This window comes from Saccoglossus kowalevskii, chromosome 7, assembly GCF_978046115.1.
Source record: "Saccoglossus kowalevskii chromosome 7, keSacKowa6.1, whole genome shotgun sequence".
NCBI classification, from domain to species: Eukaryota; Metazoa; Hemichordata; class Enteropneusta; family Harrimaniidae; genus Saccoglossus; species Saccoglossus kowalevskii.
In genome coordinates, this window is record NC_140647.1 from 32,632,969 (window position 1) to 32,648,249 (window position 15,281).

General features: G+C 34.7%; 1 protein-coding gene and 1 long non-coding RNA gene across 3 annotated transcripts; one reads left to right on the forward strand and one right to left on the reverse strand.

Moving 5' to 3' along the window:
* Positions 1-1,066: 1,066 nt before the first annotated feature.
* Positions 1,067-9,930, forward strand: LOC144360048 (uncharacterized). 2 transcript variants are annotated; one of them, XM_085501749.1, is made up of 10 exons: positions 1,067-1,236; positions 3,233-3,373; positions 4,058-4,135; positions 4,231-4,275; positions 4,405-4,494; positions 4,663-4,947; positions 6,274-6,341; positions 6,889-7,063; positions 7,230-7,378; positions 8,835-9,930. In XM_085501749.1, exons 1-6 carry the CDS (start codon positions 1,103-1,105, stop codon positions 4,667-4,669), a joined length of 495 nt encoding a protein of 164 aa, XP_085357875.1. In that variant the 5' UTR covers positions 1,067-1,102; the 3' UTR covers positions 4,670-4,947; positions 6,274-6,341; positions 6,889-7,063; positions 7,230-7,378; positions 8,835-9,930. The 2 variants fall into 2 exon arrangements, with proteins under 2 accessions (XP_085357875.1, XP_085357876.1); XM_085501750.1 differs by having other exon boundaries at positions 7,300-7,378.
* Positions 9,393-11,096, reverse strand: LOC146740944 (uncharacterized). Its single transcript, XR_014930020.1, has 3 exons — positions 10,996-11,096; positions 10,447-10,514; positions 9,393-9,724 (listed from the first exon to the last, which is right to left on the reverse strand). It is a non-coding gene; the product is annotated as an uncharacterized LOC146740944 (long non-coding RNA).
* Positions 11,097-15,281: the final 4,185 nt, after the last annotated feature.

Consider the following 15,281-nt stretch of genomic DNA (forward strand, 5'->3'; position numbering starts at 1 on the left):
AAAATCCTGTACAGTTATATGTCTGATGTCAACTAATAATACGCAATTATCCAGCCAGTACTAGAAATTATTGCTGATAATAAACATGTTTTGTATTGGGAAGTTGGATACTTGAACGTATAGTTCCCGGGCGTGTAGTAGACGAGCTTAATCGTACTGTCACGTGTTTTTCGTCTTAGCCTTGTCTTTTCGTCTTAACTGTCGCAGCCCGCTTCATTGATTGTTTAGTTTGATAGTTTATAAACATATATTCAGTATGAGACTGTTGCTTTCAAGTTATGTTAATACAAAGATGATTTAAACTTGTCCCTTCCGTTACCAACGTATTCAATATACGGAAATAGCATGTGTGTGCGTTTGCGTGAGTGAAAGATGCAGGTGAGATTTCTCGTCGCAACGTGTTCTATTTATTTCCAACGCGCGTGGTTGGCGCCTTTGGTTGTGTTTATTTTGTTCTTTCATACTCGAAATATATCGCTGGCACCGTTTATTCAGATTTCATGAGTTTTGTCCACACAGAAATACTGTTGTATTACTATATATCAAATTTGTATTAATTATGGGTAATTTAACGGGAGTTATAAATCGTAAATCCTACGTGAGTCGATTCGTGTACGTGAATCGAACCGTACGATATCTTCACACACAGCCGACACAGTCCCTCAACAACTATATAAATTGACAACTGGCTAAATCACAATGACCAACAATCATTTCAACTTTCTTTCAAGGATTAACATATAATCGTATATTCCGAACAAACGACCCCGAAATATTTGAGAAGGTGTCAAATCTTGTGCAGGTACGTCCACAGGCGCTCGGAACGTTTCTTGGCTAATAAAAAATGACCTAAAGTGGGATCGGCATAGTTAGTCAGTCGCCGGTACATTCCCCTAAGTAGTAGGGAATGTACCGGCGACTGACTAACTATGCCGATCTCACTTTAGGTCATTTGTTATTAGCCAAGAAACGTTCCGAGCGCCTGTGGGTACGTCTCCCAGAGTTTAGCTAAAAGGTGAGCACATGCGCAGTACAAAGTACACAAATGGCGTCTACTTCAGGGAAACGCGGACGACCTTCTATCAGTGATTCGGTCAAAAAGATGAAGACGCAAGCCAGAAACGTTCAAAGCAACAAAGCCAAAGTATATATTGGCAACCAGGCGGACCGTTGGTGTGCATTGAGAGAAGAAACAGGATTTTCAAATCCAGATCTAGCCAAAGTGTTGATAGATTGGTGAGTACTCCCGTCAGAACAATGGCCCATATGTTTGTTAATTTCACTGATGACTTCACCGGTTACTGTTACATTGATTTAATACGGAAAATACCAATTTGTCTGACTATGAGACTGTTTTACGTATATCATACTTTATTCAGCTTGACAGTCTGTGGATTTGCTCATTGTTGACATATTGCTATAATATACCGGGTAAGACATTTGCTGCGTTTACACGACAGCATTTTATTGGAGCCCTACTGCTCTAGCCATCATAAATGACCGTGTGTTCGCGTTCAGCTCGAGCCAAGTTCGGCTCCAATACATCCTCGGGGTTTGACTCTGATATGGTTGGGCCCCGACTTGGCTCCGATCGTGTATACGCATCGGGACCAACTATCTGGCTGAAATCACGCCCTCAATCGTCTTCTTCAAGTAACCTCTCATTTCAATAATGGTGGAGACAACATCGTTTGTAATTTTGCGTAATTTCTGGCTTGACGAAGAGGTACGTGCCCTAATATCTATTTGTCAGAGTAAAGGAATATTGCAATAGATTGGTAGCTCAACAAGATAAAAATCGTAGAAAGGATCATGATACAGTGACATATAACAACAGTTGAACAATTAAAAGATGGTAAATTTGCATGACAATAACTTAAGCGAGTAGGCTGTAACACATTTAGTGTACTTTAGCTGCCATCTATCCTATTTATTGAGATACCTAAATCATAACACTAGTGCATTGTCTCAGACTTGTTCTTTTTTCTAATACTCTGACATGCATCGTGTCATGTAAAGAAACAGTGCTCAGTGTTCTCCCCAGTATACAGACAGTGTGACGGGTGCCGCCTTGCTGTTCTTACAGACTGCCATGCTTGTCAGACACCACCATGCTCAAAATTATTACTGCCATGCTTGATTTCTGCACCTTTACATATGTCTATGATTTCCACAGCTATTGTTCTATGAGACACGTCCTTGCTGTTCATAAACAGCGAATAAACCAATGGAACGCAAGTGAAAGGATGCTACCTTTATTTAGGTTGGCATGTTCTATTTATGCCATAGCCGATGTCAAAAATAAAACGTTCAAAGAAAAAATTATTGTAATGTCAAAAATAAGTTCAGTTGTTATACAGTTCAGTTGTTATTGTTGTCAATTAACTGAGAATCCGCCTTTTACATATTTTGCCACTTTTTTTGCACAAATATTGGATGAGTTAGGGACGACGTCAAAAGATCGATGTCGGATAAATAACTTATTTGCTTTAGTTTGGGGGTGGGGTGGTGGGGTTGACCTCAAAAAGTTTCCATCCTACAAAAACGATTTTATTTTTTAATGAGTATTTGTAGTTCGTTTTTTTTCTATCCAGTCATGGACAAAAATAACAAAAAATGAAAAAAAACACACATCCAAGTCGAGAAAATGGTTTGGTCCAAGTGTAAGTATGTGCGTCAATTGAGGTCAATTTCAGGGCATGGTCCTAGAGCATGCACAGAACCCATGGTTCAATATTTATCAATTAAGTTTCAGTGGGGGGGGGGGGGGGAAACTAAAGGAATTAAGTTTTTTATCCTACTTTTAACTTTTGATGTTGTCCCTTGCTTGATAATAATATTGATTTTCTTGTTTACTGATTTGAGTGTTTGGCTCTGAACGAACTGGATTGAACTCTGGCGGATCTCGGCTCTTGTTCAGCCCGACTGTGTAAATGCATTGGAGATAATCCTGTTTATCGGTGGGAGGAGCAGTAGCTTGGCTTCGATAGAATGCTGTTGTGTAAATGTAGCAATTGTATTCCGACACAGTTTATTAGCTGCTAATCTACCAGTGTGAAGACAGTGTAAAGCATGATTCATGTATGATTCACATACAATTTATACTCTTATTAAAATACTAATAATTCACACCATACTCTGTCTTCACAGTCGCTGCTAATCCTAGAAAGAATGTTAAAATAATTGCTGCTCATGGTAAATTAATCGGTTGTCAATGTATATTTTCTAATAGTTACAAAAACAGCCACAAGGATTACCAACAAAATTGTGTTATGGTAACGACCAATCCATCATATACATGTACCTCATCAACACCAGTGCCAAGTACTATTAGTCAGCCGACCCTGAACCTATCAGTGGCACAAGATCAAAGGTAATTATGATTTCCTCTAGTATTTGTGAACCATTCATGTGATTATCGTTATGAATATTTGGAGTTTATTCCATGTTAATTTTCACACAAGGGCCCACAAAATGGAATTGCTACGTTTCTTCTTGTGCAAAGCTGTTGTTTCTGTGTTAAAATTTTATTTAATGGTGGTTGGGTTTTTTTTAGGGGCTAATGTATACAATTATTATAAATTATTATTATTTTTTGTATTGGCAGGTGATGGAGCTTTTTACAATTATCAAATAATCCCATAGTCTACGTGTTACCTGTACATTGTATTTAATTTTCTACAACAAACCTTATACATGTATGCAAGTTATTTTGACTAGATTTGTGTCACCATGGTTTTATCAACGTCAGTTTGATATACTAAGCCCCAGGATTTCAAATGATCCACACAATGTTCTACTCTTGTATATGTATATATATGTATATAATAGCCTTATAATATAATATAATATAATATAATATAATATAATATAATATAATATAATATAATACATGTGTTTCATTGGCATGGCAATTATTACTATTAGGGCATGCTGTAATTCCAATCATTTTTAATATTGGATTCGTCATTGCATTACAACATGTGTAATGGTGCTTTAGTAAATAAAACATATTGTTTTTAAATTGTACTCATCTTTTTTTCTGTTACTTTTTTAGAAGTTCTGCCATGACAGGTAATGAAGATGCGTCTTCCCAACCATTTGTGATTAAAACAGAAAAATCAAGGGAAAAAAGGTGTGGATTTAATTTAATTTTTTAATTGTGTTCAGTATGTGCCCCCCCCTCACAAAGATTCAATTGCATTGATCCAATCATTATTTATTTTGCAGGGCATGCAAAACAATGCTGTCTGAATCATTTCTTGATCCATTTGAGTAAGTTATATTTTATAAGTTTTATTAACAAATTCGTAATTCTAAAACATTTGATGTGGTGAATATTTATTATATAATGTACATTTATCTGTGTATTTATTTTGCTGGTAATATATCATTTATTACCAGGTTAAGTATTGACATAACACAATCTGAAGACATTGATGAAACTGACTGTGATGATGATGATTATGAACCAGGCTTTGATCTTACAATTAAGTAAGCAATATCCAATATACATTACCTTGTTTACTTCCACTTTTCATAGTTTTATAGTTTCATAGTTGACAATCTCTCATCGAGTATTGAATGTTGAATGTAATTGATAATGCTCTTCAAATGGCAGTTTAATGACATCTATTGTATTTATGATTTCTATGTTGACAGTCTATAGGTATGAACTTAGAAGATTTTTAAGCTGAAGATTTTGATGACGAAGATGAATCTCATTGAGATTATGAGGATGCTGAATCAGCTGGAGATAAAGTTAGACCTGCCATGCTCAAAATAAAAACATTGAGAATTTACTGGATGACAATTTATGCCTATGAATTTTGTCTCAGCTTCTTGTGTGAGCCAAAACCCAAGTCGGCACAAAATGCAGTGTGGAGTCTTGTAAAGCAGAGATGCATGTCTAAGAAGAGTATGTTGGTTCTTTTTAATATCACCTAGGTAAGTATATGACATATACATGGTAGAAATGACCTATTTACAAAGTAAATGACATGTACATGGTAGTACCGGTAATGACCTGTTTACAAAGTAAATGACATGTACATGGTAAGAATGACCTGTTTACAAAGTAAATGACATGTACATCGTAAGAATGACATGTCTACAAATTAAATGACATGTACATGGTAGTAATGACATGTACATGGTAGTAATGACATATTTACAAAGTAAATGACATGTACATGGTAGTAATGACATATTTACAAAGTAAATGACATGTACATGGTGGTAATGGCCTGTTTACAAAGTAAATGACATGTACATGGTAAAAATGACCTGTTTACAAAGTAAATGACATGTACATGGTAAGAATAACATATCTACAAATTAAATGACATGTACATGGTAGTAATGACATGTACATGGTAGTAATGACATATTTACAAAGTAAATGACATGTACATGGTAGTAATGACATATTTACAAAGTAAATGACATGTACATGGTAGTAATGACATATTTACAAAGTAAATGACATGTACATGGTGGTAATGGCCTGTTTACAAAGTAAATGACATGTACATGGTAAGAATGACCTGTTTACAAAGTAAATGACATGTACATGGTAAGAATAACATATCTACAAATTAAATGACATGTACATGGTAGTAATGACATGTACATGGTAGTAATGACATATTTACAAAGTAAATGACATGTACATGGTAAGAATGACATGTACATGGTAGTAATGACATGTACATGGTAGTAATGACATATTTACAAAGTAAATGACATGCACATGGTAAGAATGACATGTCTACAAATTAAATGACATGTACATGGTAGTAATGACATATTTACAAAGTAAATGACATGTACTTGGTAGTAATGACATGCTTACAAAGTAACTGACATGTACAATGTACATGGTAGTAATGACATGCTTACAAAGTAACTGACATGTACATGGTAGTAATGACATGCTTACAAAGTAAATGACATGTACATGGTAGTAATGACATGCTTACAGTGTAAATAACATGAACACATAAGTAGTGTTCATATTGAGATCTTTGCACATGCTGTAAAAAAAAATCAACCTCGGCCCGATAGATGCTTGGGACCAAAACTCTACATGTGTCAATATTTGCTGCCTGAATGTTCGACACAAACCAAAATCAACCTGAAAAAAAAGTTTTTTAAATACATGGTAATTCCATGAACATGTATGTGTATAAGCAGTGAGTACAGTACAGTCCAAACATTTATCTTCATGTATGTACTTGCTGCATTTTACTAATGATAATAATTTTATTGCAGGAAGAACAAGATGAGAAATTTGTATTGTATTGCTGCAAGAAACCCACAACAAATATACAGTATAGTTGGTAAGTTGACATTAGTTGATGTGGATAGCTAGTTAACTTACCATGGTTGGGCTAGCTAGCTAGTTAGCAAATTAAAGGTTAGTTGGTTGGTACAGATGAGTGATAGTCAAGGTTTTGACAATCTTTACCGTCTAAGTTAATGATGGTTAGAAATAGTTTCACAGAATATTTCAATTATAAATAAAGGAATGTTGCATGTAATTCTCTTTAGTGTAGTGTAGTGTAATAAGCCAATTCATCATTTTACAAGATGTCTCACGAATGTTTCCTATACCTTTGACCTTCATTCATAAAATTAGTTGAATTACACAATCAACATCATTCAAAATGACTTGTTTGAACTAGTAAACAAAACATGAGACACAAATTTTGAATGGTGTACGAATTAACTGGTGATTCTTCTGTAATTGGCCTCTATCAGAAAGACAGTTACATAGCAATAAGGTGAAATCTTTGTAGGTAATAGAGAACATGTAACAGGCATTGTGGGACATGTTATTGTTTACACTTCATGGAGTCATGTAGCATACTATATTTAACATTTCAGAAGTACAGCATAATTTGGAGATATTTCAACAGAACATATTGATGTATGCAGCCAAGAGATTTGTTTATATTCCACCAGAGGTACATTACTTGGGGTTTGCAACTACGGTGACATGATACCAACATCTCTTGCATAAGCGCTCCAACTCAGAAAAATGTGAATGCGCATGCCCAAGGTAACTAGGATACTGGGATGTCCAGGTGGATCAAAATAGCTGCTCACGATATGACGGATTACGATAACTATATTTTCTGTACATTTTCGATGTATTATATTTTTTCACTATGAATGTGGTAATACATGTTTTATTGTTTTATTACAAACCGCCTATGTCATGTCAGAAGGTCGTATCATCAGTCTCGCTATCTACAAGATGAGACTTGAATTGTAATGTACCTCTGATTCCACTAGTGTTCAAAGCTTGCAATCAAAAGGCAGAAATGGATCACAATAACAGAAGAAATGAGAAACAAAAAAATGATGAAATTGTGTAAGTTTTATTCATTAAAGTTTAATATATATTTATATTGTATATAATATTCTCTGCTAAAACCAAATGTCATCTCCTGTGATCAGAAAACAGAACATTACCATGAGGTGAAGTATTGCTGAAGTGTATTGTCTTTTAGAGAATACCTACTACATACTTAATAAGTGCTCCTGTGCAACTCATTGACTTGCTTGGGCTGGGCTGGGCTTGCTGGGCTTGTAAGGTTTCCCTTTAAGCCTAATTAAGTGTCACTTTGAATAAAGTTGGAAAACAAAGACTGTACACTTTCACCTAAATGTATCCACACATGTATCTATACATCACAAAACCCATGTGGCAAGTTTCTTGGGATGTATATTTTAATGTGTCTTTTCATAAGATCTTTTTAACACAGAATTGGTGATGTGAGTAAAGTAATTATCACCTTTATATTACTCTTTCAAAATAAGTTGGATAATTCTAGTCACATCATAATACTGACGTAATTAGTATAAACAAGCTCTATGAACAATTGGTATAAAGCAATAACTTTATGATAATAATGGCTTTAATCTTACAATAATATGTTGATTCAATAATATTATATTAGTAATATTAATTTTAATATATTAATATTATTTTTGAAGATATCACAAATGTTTGATTGCAATAACTACACTTGATAAATTGTCAGCAAACACAACATTTTTAGCTCCGCTGTCGACTTTGTCGAGCGGAGCTTATCATATGAGTCGGCGTCCGTCGTCCATGTCAATGTTTTACTTTTTCGACTTCTTCTTGAAAACTACAAGCCTGAATGTTTTGATACTTGGTGTATATGTACCTTGGGTAGACCTCTCTCAGATTTGTTCATTTCATGATGATATCTTCAATTCTCTGATTTTGGTGAATATTTTTGTAATTTTTGGTAAAGAGTGATATTTTCGACTTCTTGTTAAAAACTGCAAGTCCAATTGCTTTGATAACATATATATTGGTACTACATGTGGATCTTTTTCAGATTTGTTCATTTTGTAATGATATCTTTAATTTTCTAATTTTGGTGAATATTTTTGTCATTTTTTGATAAAAAGTGATATTTTTGACTTCTTGTTAAAACTACAATCATTTATTGTGAAAAATGATATTTTTGAATTCTTGTTGAAAACAGCAAGTCCCATTGCTTTGATACTATACATATTGTTCATTTTCTAATGATATCTTCTGTTCTTTAATTGAAATGTGTATTGCTAACAGCGGAGCTATCTCAGCCGACAGTCTGCTTGTTAATTATGTATGGCTGTTTATAAGTAGAACAGTTATTTTCATTTCATATCTTATTCTAAAATTTCTCATTGGTATATCACATGAACAACATTAAAACTCTTCATTATGCATATACATAGCTCTTTATTTAATGTAACCAGCAAAAACATTGTACTGTAAACTAACATGGTCATAATTTTCTATTATACAGTTATTTTAGGTGGAGTGTAGCACCAGTGAAATTAGAAAAAAGAACAAAAAGACTGTTAAAAGGTCTATTTGGAAAACAAGGAAGGAATTCACTGAAAACAAATATTATTAGAGCCACAAGATTCATGAAGAATATCGCTTCATCTAGTTCACCTAAAGCCTCACTTGAAAAAGGTTTCATCATGGCAGTGAAAAATATTTTGGAATATTACAAGTGAATAATTACAGCATGTAAAATATCCATAGTAACTGAAATGTATTCCATTAAGCGAAAATATTGTAATGTACTTTTGGGAATTATTAATAAGTTTTGAGTTACTGTACATGGTTGTTACTTCACTGAGTTTAAACTCATGACAGAGGTGGTCGGTTTTATATCTAGTCATATGTCAGCCAGTTTACCACAAGATGAATACACATACTTGTCATGTCATTAGAGATATCTTACAAAAGTGTGTATGTATACACTTGCTGACTAGAAGTAAATTTCCATAGCTATATCGTACCTCTTTCTCTGCATACATGGTAGCTGAGAAACCCAAAACTAGTCTATTGCAAGTTCATATTGACAGGTTTGTTTTATTCATGATATGTTAGTAATTACATGATAAAGCATGAGTAGTAGACAAGAATTAGATAATAATGTTCACATTCTGATTGGCTCATGTGGAAACCCAGGTGATGTCCCTAAAACTGGGCCATTTATATAGGCATAAATAGGCTAGACTGAGGACAATTGTGGTCCACTATTTCAACTGAGTACCCTGTGTTTTGCTGCTGCGATGTTGTGAAACAAGTGATACAGGCTTCAACCATCATCCCGTGAGACTTGTATGAACTGCTTTGCGATCTCCTGCTTTCAGCGGCACCATCCAGAATACCAATGTTCCTCTGCAAGCAAGACTTCTGTATTTTATTCGTCGTTGTGTTGCAGAAACCATTAACTGTCATTAAATTTCACATCTTGGAACTGTGACTTATCACAATGCACACTTCCCTAGACAATCCCCTATTTTAGTGAATTTCTCATTGTATTATTCTGTGCTTTGTTTCTTGTAGTTATTTTGAGAGGTATTAAAGTTAAGAGCTTTTAACTTTTATTATGTATGTGCTTTTCATTTCCAGTACTATTGTCTTGTCTACCCCATTCTAGCAGTGAAAGAACCCCCTGTCCAGTGTGATTTCTGTGGGTACCCCTCTCAGTAGACACAAAATTAATCATCTACAACTCTGTTTCTGATCAAAATGTACTTTGGAACAAGACAACTTTAAACAATTTCTGATCACAACAAAACTCATAATTCCAGATCAAAACCATACTTTCAACCTCAATTGCTACCTGTCTTGGTCTAAGATTAAATCCTGAGCAAAAATGTTCCAATCATGTGTCTTGGGGTATCCACTTATCCCTCGTTCTTTCCAGAAAAAAATTGCAACAATATTGTTTCAGTAACTGTCTTCTCACTTTTTGATTACTTGGACACTGTCTACTCAAACTGTTATATTTCACTAAAAAGTTACCTCTAATCCATTCATCTGTATTCAAAAGCATGACCATATTTATATCACCAGATCTGTATTTGAATAGCAGCAAACAGTAAAAGATTACTCACCAAATGAAGCAGTATTTGGTTCCACATCGACTTTCATAATTACTGACAAGAAACTTTACCATTCAGTCCTACAACACGAGAAATAAATCACATACATCAAGGTCACATGCTGTCATGCAAATACCATGCATCCAGCAAGGCAAATCAACACTGTTAAATATGTTATTTTACTTAATACTAATTAATAAGTATATTGTATCATTGTATTCAGTGTATGAAATTTATGAATGTGCTATTTTATATGAATAAATTACATGTCCATTCATGACAATATTCCTTGTGTGTTAAGTATGTGGCATACTAGACTGTTTCATAAAAAAATGTCTAGGAAATAAATATTTCCAATAATTGGTGAATGAACAATGGCATTACAGGTTAAGATCATCAGCCAGCTGATATTTAGAACCAATATGTAGCAAATTTGATCAAAATTTATTTCGAGACTTTGCTTAATTAAAAAATGCAAATTAGCTACTTAATATGCACAGCCATTGCCCCACAACTCGTCACATCTGCATATTGCCTTGGTAGTATAAGAGATAGCCTTACACTTGTCTACTCAAGTGATAGATTATGTCATCTTGAAGTCATTGACACGCAGGTCGCCGCAAACCAACCAATCTGACACATACCGCGCGTGGAACTATGGGAAAAGTGGTCGGAACTATTTCCACTTTGTGTCAACACAGGTGGCGCTATTCGGTTGGTTTGTTGCGATCGACGCGGCGATCTGCGTGTCAATGCAATATTGAGAAAAATTAGACCTTTGACCTCCCAATTTACATGCATTTAATGTTAATAAAATAAGATATTCTGATGAGTGTTCTGTGTTATTTTAATTTATCAACTCATTAAAGATTAAATCTTGCTAAAAATCGGGAGAGGATGTGTTCAAAACAAGAAAAATACTTTTATATAGTTCCGCGGCAGAAACGCTGAGAAAAATGGTAGCGGATAGATATTTATTTAGCCTTCAGAAGCTAGTTATGCGTTATAAGACACAGGTCTGTGCTGAATAGCGCCACCTGTGTTGACACAATGATTTTGAAGTAACATACAATCAGTGATATCATATCATAAATTGTCTGTAAGTGTTTGTAGCATCATTATACAACAGTTGGGGTGTCTGTCGCTTTCGAAAGAAATATCCATGTGCGTGCAAGATAACTTTTTCTCATTGATGCCGCACCTTGGCATTTCACTTTGTATCCTTCAGAGACATTATGCAAATTTAACTATAACTTTGCAGACTTATCACATACAAATACAGATTGTCCACGTAATTTTACCAACTTTTCATGCAAATTTGCAGACTAGCCATATGGCAATAATGAATTTCTATGAAAGTTCAAGTACTTTACAGGCATATTTGCAGGCTTTCCATGCAAGTGCATGAAAATCTTCAACCTTTTCACCTAACTATATCAACATTCAATGCTACATGTAGCAATACAGATCTCCCACATAACTTTGCCTGTTTTCCAATTAACTTTACAGACTATTTATTTAAGACTCTCTACGCAAATGTACCCGGTTTTTGCGGAACTTTGCACGCAACTTTGTAGATTTTCTATGTATATTTAATAACTTTACACACAAATTATTTTTCATGTAACTTTATGAACTGTGCACTCAACATTGTAGACTTGTTATGATGAAAGCCTGCAAAGTTGCTATGTGGCAGGACTTTTCACTGAGCTTTATCAACTTTGCACGCAACTTTTCAGACTTTCTACATATGATTAATAACTTTGACATGAAATGGTTTTTTTGACTTAACGCTAATAACTTTGTATACAACTTTGTCACGTTCCAAGTAACTTCACTTACTTCCCACAAACTTTACAAGTTTGCACTATGACTTTATAAAGTTTGCATATATTCCACATATTTTTACCAACATTGCATGTAACTTTATTTTCCACTCAACTTTACAGGTTTTTACGCATAACTACATACTTTCTACAGATTTTTCACTTAACTATAGTGACCTTGCACTCAGACTTTCTACATAGCTTTATTAACTTTACATGCAACATTTCTGACTTTCCAGGGGCATTATACAGTTTCTATGTAACTTTATCAACTTTGCACGCAACTTTACTGACTTTCCAAATGAAATTACAGAATTTATATGTAACTTTATCAACTTTACAGACAACTTTGCTGATTTTTGACGCGGCAATACAGACGTTCTACCTAACTTTATCAAGTTTACATGCAAATTTACTGACTTTCCAGGTTCATTATACAGTTTCTATGTAACGTTATCCACTTTGCACACAACTTCATTGTCTTTCCACATGGCATTAAAGAGTTTATACGTAACTTTACAGACAACTTTGCTAATTATTCACGCGGCAATACAGACGTTCTACCTAACTTTATCAAGTTTACATGCAAATTTACTGACTTTCCAGGTTCATTATACAGTTTCTATGTAACGTTATCCACTTTGCACACAACTTCATTGTCTTTCCACATGGCATTAAAGAGTTTATACGTAACTTTACAGACAACTTTGCTAATTATTCACGCGGCAATACAGACTTTCTACTCTACTTTATCAACTTTACATGCAACTTTACTGACTTTCAAGGGTCATTAGGCAGTTTCTACGTAACTTTATCAACTTAGAATGCAACTTTACTGACTTTCTATGGGCATTATATAGTTTTCACATAACTTTATCAACTTTACACACAACTTTACTGACTTTCCTCATTGCATTACTGAGTTTATATGTAACATTATCAACTGTACAAACAACTTTGCTGTTTTTTCACGCGGCAATACAGACTTCGTACGTAACATTATCAACTTTACATGAAATTTTACTAACTTTCCAGGGGGGCAATATACAGTTTTTACGAAACTTTATCAACTTTACATGCAACTTGACTGTCATTCCTGGTGGCACTATACAGTTTCTATGTAAATTTATCAACTTTGCACGCTGACTTTCCAGGGGGCATTACAGAGTTTATATGTAACTTTATCAATTTTGCATGCAACTTTACTGACTTTCCAGGTGGCATTAAACAGTTTATACATAACTTTACAAACTTCTTTACTGATTTGTCATGCGGCAATACAGACTTTTTACTTATTTTTATCAACTTTGCATGCAACATTACTGACTTTCCAGGTGGCATTACACAGTTTCTATATAACTTTATCAACTTTGCACGCATCTTTACTGACTTTCCAGGTAGCATTATACAGTTTCTCCGTAACGTTATCAACTTTGCATGCAACTTGACTGACTTTCCAGGGGGCATTACAGAGTTTCTACGTAACTTTATTAACTTTGCACTCAATGTTACTGACTTTCCACGTGGCATTATACAGTTTCTACGTAACTTTATCAACTTTGCAAGTAACTTTACTGACATTCCATGGGGCATTACAGAGTTTATACATAACTTTATTAACTTTGCACTCAATGTTACTGACTTTCCACGTGGCATTATACAGTTTCTACGTAACTTTATCAACTTTGCATGCAACTTTACTTACTTTCCAGGTGCATTATACTGTTTATATGTAACGTTATCCACTTTGCACACAACTTTATTGACCTTCCACATGGCATTACAGAGTTTATACGTAACTTTATCAACTTTACAGGCAACTTTGCTGATTGTTCATACGGCAATACAGACTTCCTACGTAACTTTATCAACTTTACATTCAACTTTACTGACTTTCAAGGGTCATTAGAAAGTTTCTACGTAACTTTATCAACTTTACAGACAACTTTGCTGATTTGTCACGCGGCAATACAGACTTTCTACTTAACTTTATCAACTTTGCATGCAACATTACTGACTTTCCAGGGGGCATTATACAGTTTCTACGTAACTTCATTAACTTTGCATGCAACTTTACTGACTTTGCAGAGGGAATTATACAGTTTGTATGTAACTTTATCAACTTTGCACGCAAATTTACTGACGTTCCAGGGGGCATTACAGAGTTTATATGTAACTTTATCAACTTTGCATGCAACTTTACTGACATTCCAGGTGGCATTATACAGTTTCTATGTAACTTTATCAACTTAGCATGCAACTTTACTGACTTTCCAGATGGCATTATACAGTTTCTACATGACTTTATCCACTTTCAACATGGCATTACAGAGTTTATACATAACTTTATCAACTTTACAGACAACTTTGCTGATTTGTCGCGCGGCAATACAGACTTTCTATTTAACTTCATCAACTTTGCATGCAACTTTACTGACTTTCCAGGCGGCATTATACAGTTTCTATGTAACTCTATCAACTTTGCACGCAACTTTACTGATTTTCCAGTGGGTATTACTGAGTTTATATGTGACTTTATCAACTTTGCATGCAACTTTACTGACATTCCAGGTGGCATTATACAGTTTCTATGTAACTTTATCAACTTTGCACGCAATTTTATTGACTTTCCACATGGCATTACAGAGCTTATACGTAACTTTACAGACATCTTTGCTGATTATTAACGTGGCAATACAGACATTCTACTGTACTTTATCAATTTTACATGCAACTTTACTGACTTCAAGGGTCATTAAGCAAATAACACCGAATAAACGGCAAGGTAAAGACTATGTCTAATTATAGTAAATACGTACTGCGTGCGTGACTCGAACCGGCGCTCGCGTACGGCACCCAATCGCCTAGCTACACGCCACTACACGTCTTCCCCTCGGCCACCGGGCATCCCCAAATAAAGGATGCTTAATAACCGAGCTCACTACGTGCAGAGAACGTGAAACCCGTCCACGCGATACGCGCCACACAGCATGGCCAGAATGCGGCAAAGGCCTTCAGATC

What these genes read in the sequence shown, in the direction of transcription:
- LOC144360048 (XM_085501749.1), top strand. Translation starts at nt 1,103, where the DNA reads ATGAAGACGCAAGCCAGAAACGTTCAAAGCAACAAAGCCAAAGTATAT. An exon ending in TCAGTGGCACAAGATCAAAG is followed by an intron (nt 3,374 to 4,057) that starts GTAATTATGATT and finishes TTACTTTTTTAG; the next exon opens with AAGTTCTGCCATGACAGGTA. An exon ending in GAAAAATCAAGGGAAAAAAG is followed by an intron (nt 4,136 to 4,230) that starts GTGTGGATTTAA and finishes TTTATTTTGCAG; the next exon opens with GGCATGCAAAACAATGCTGT.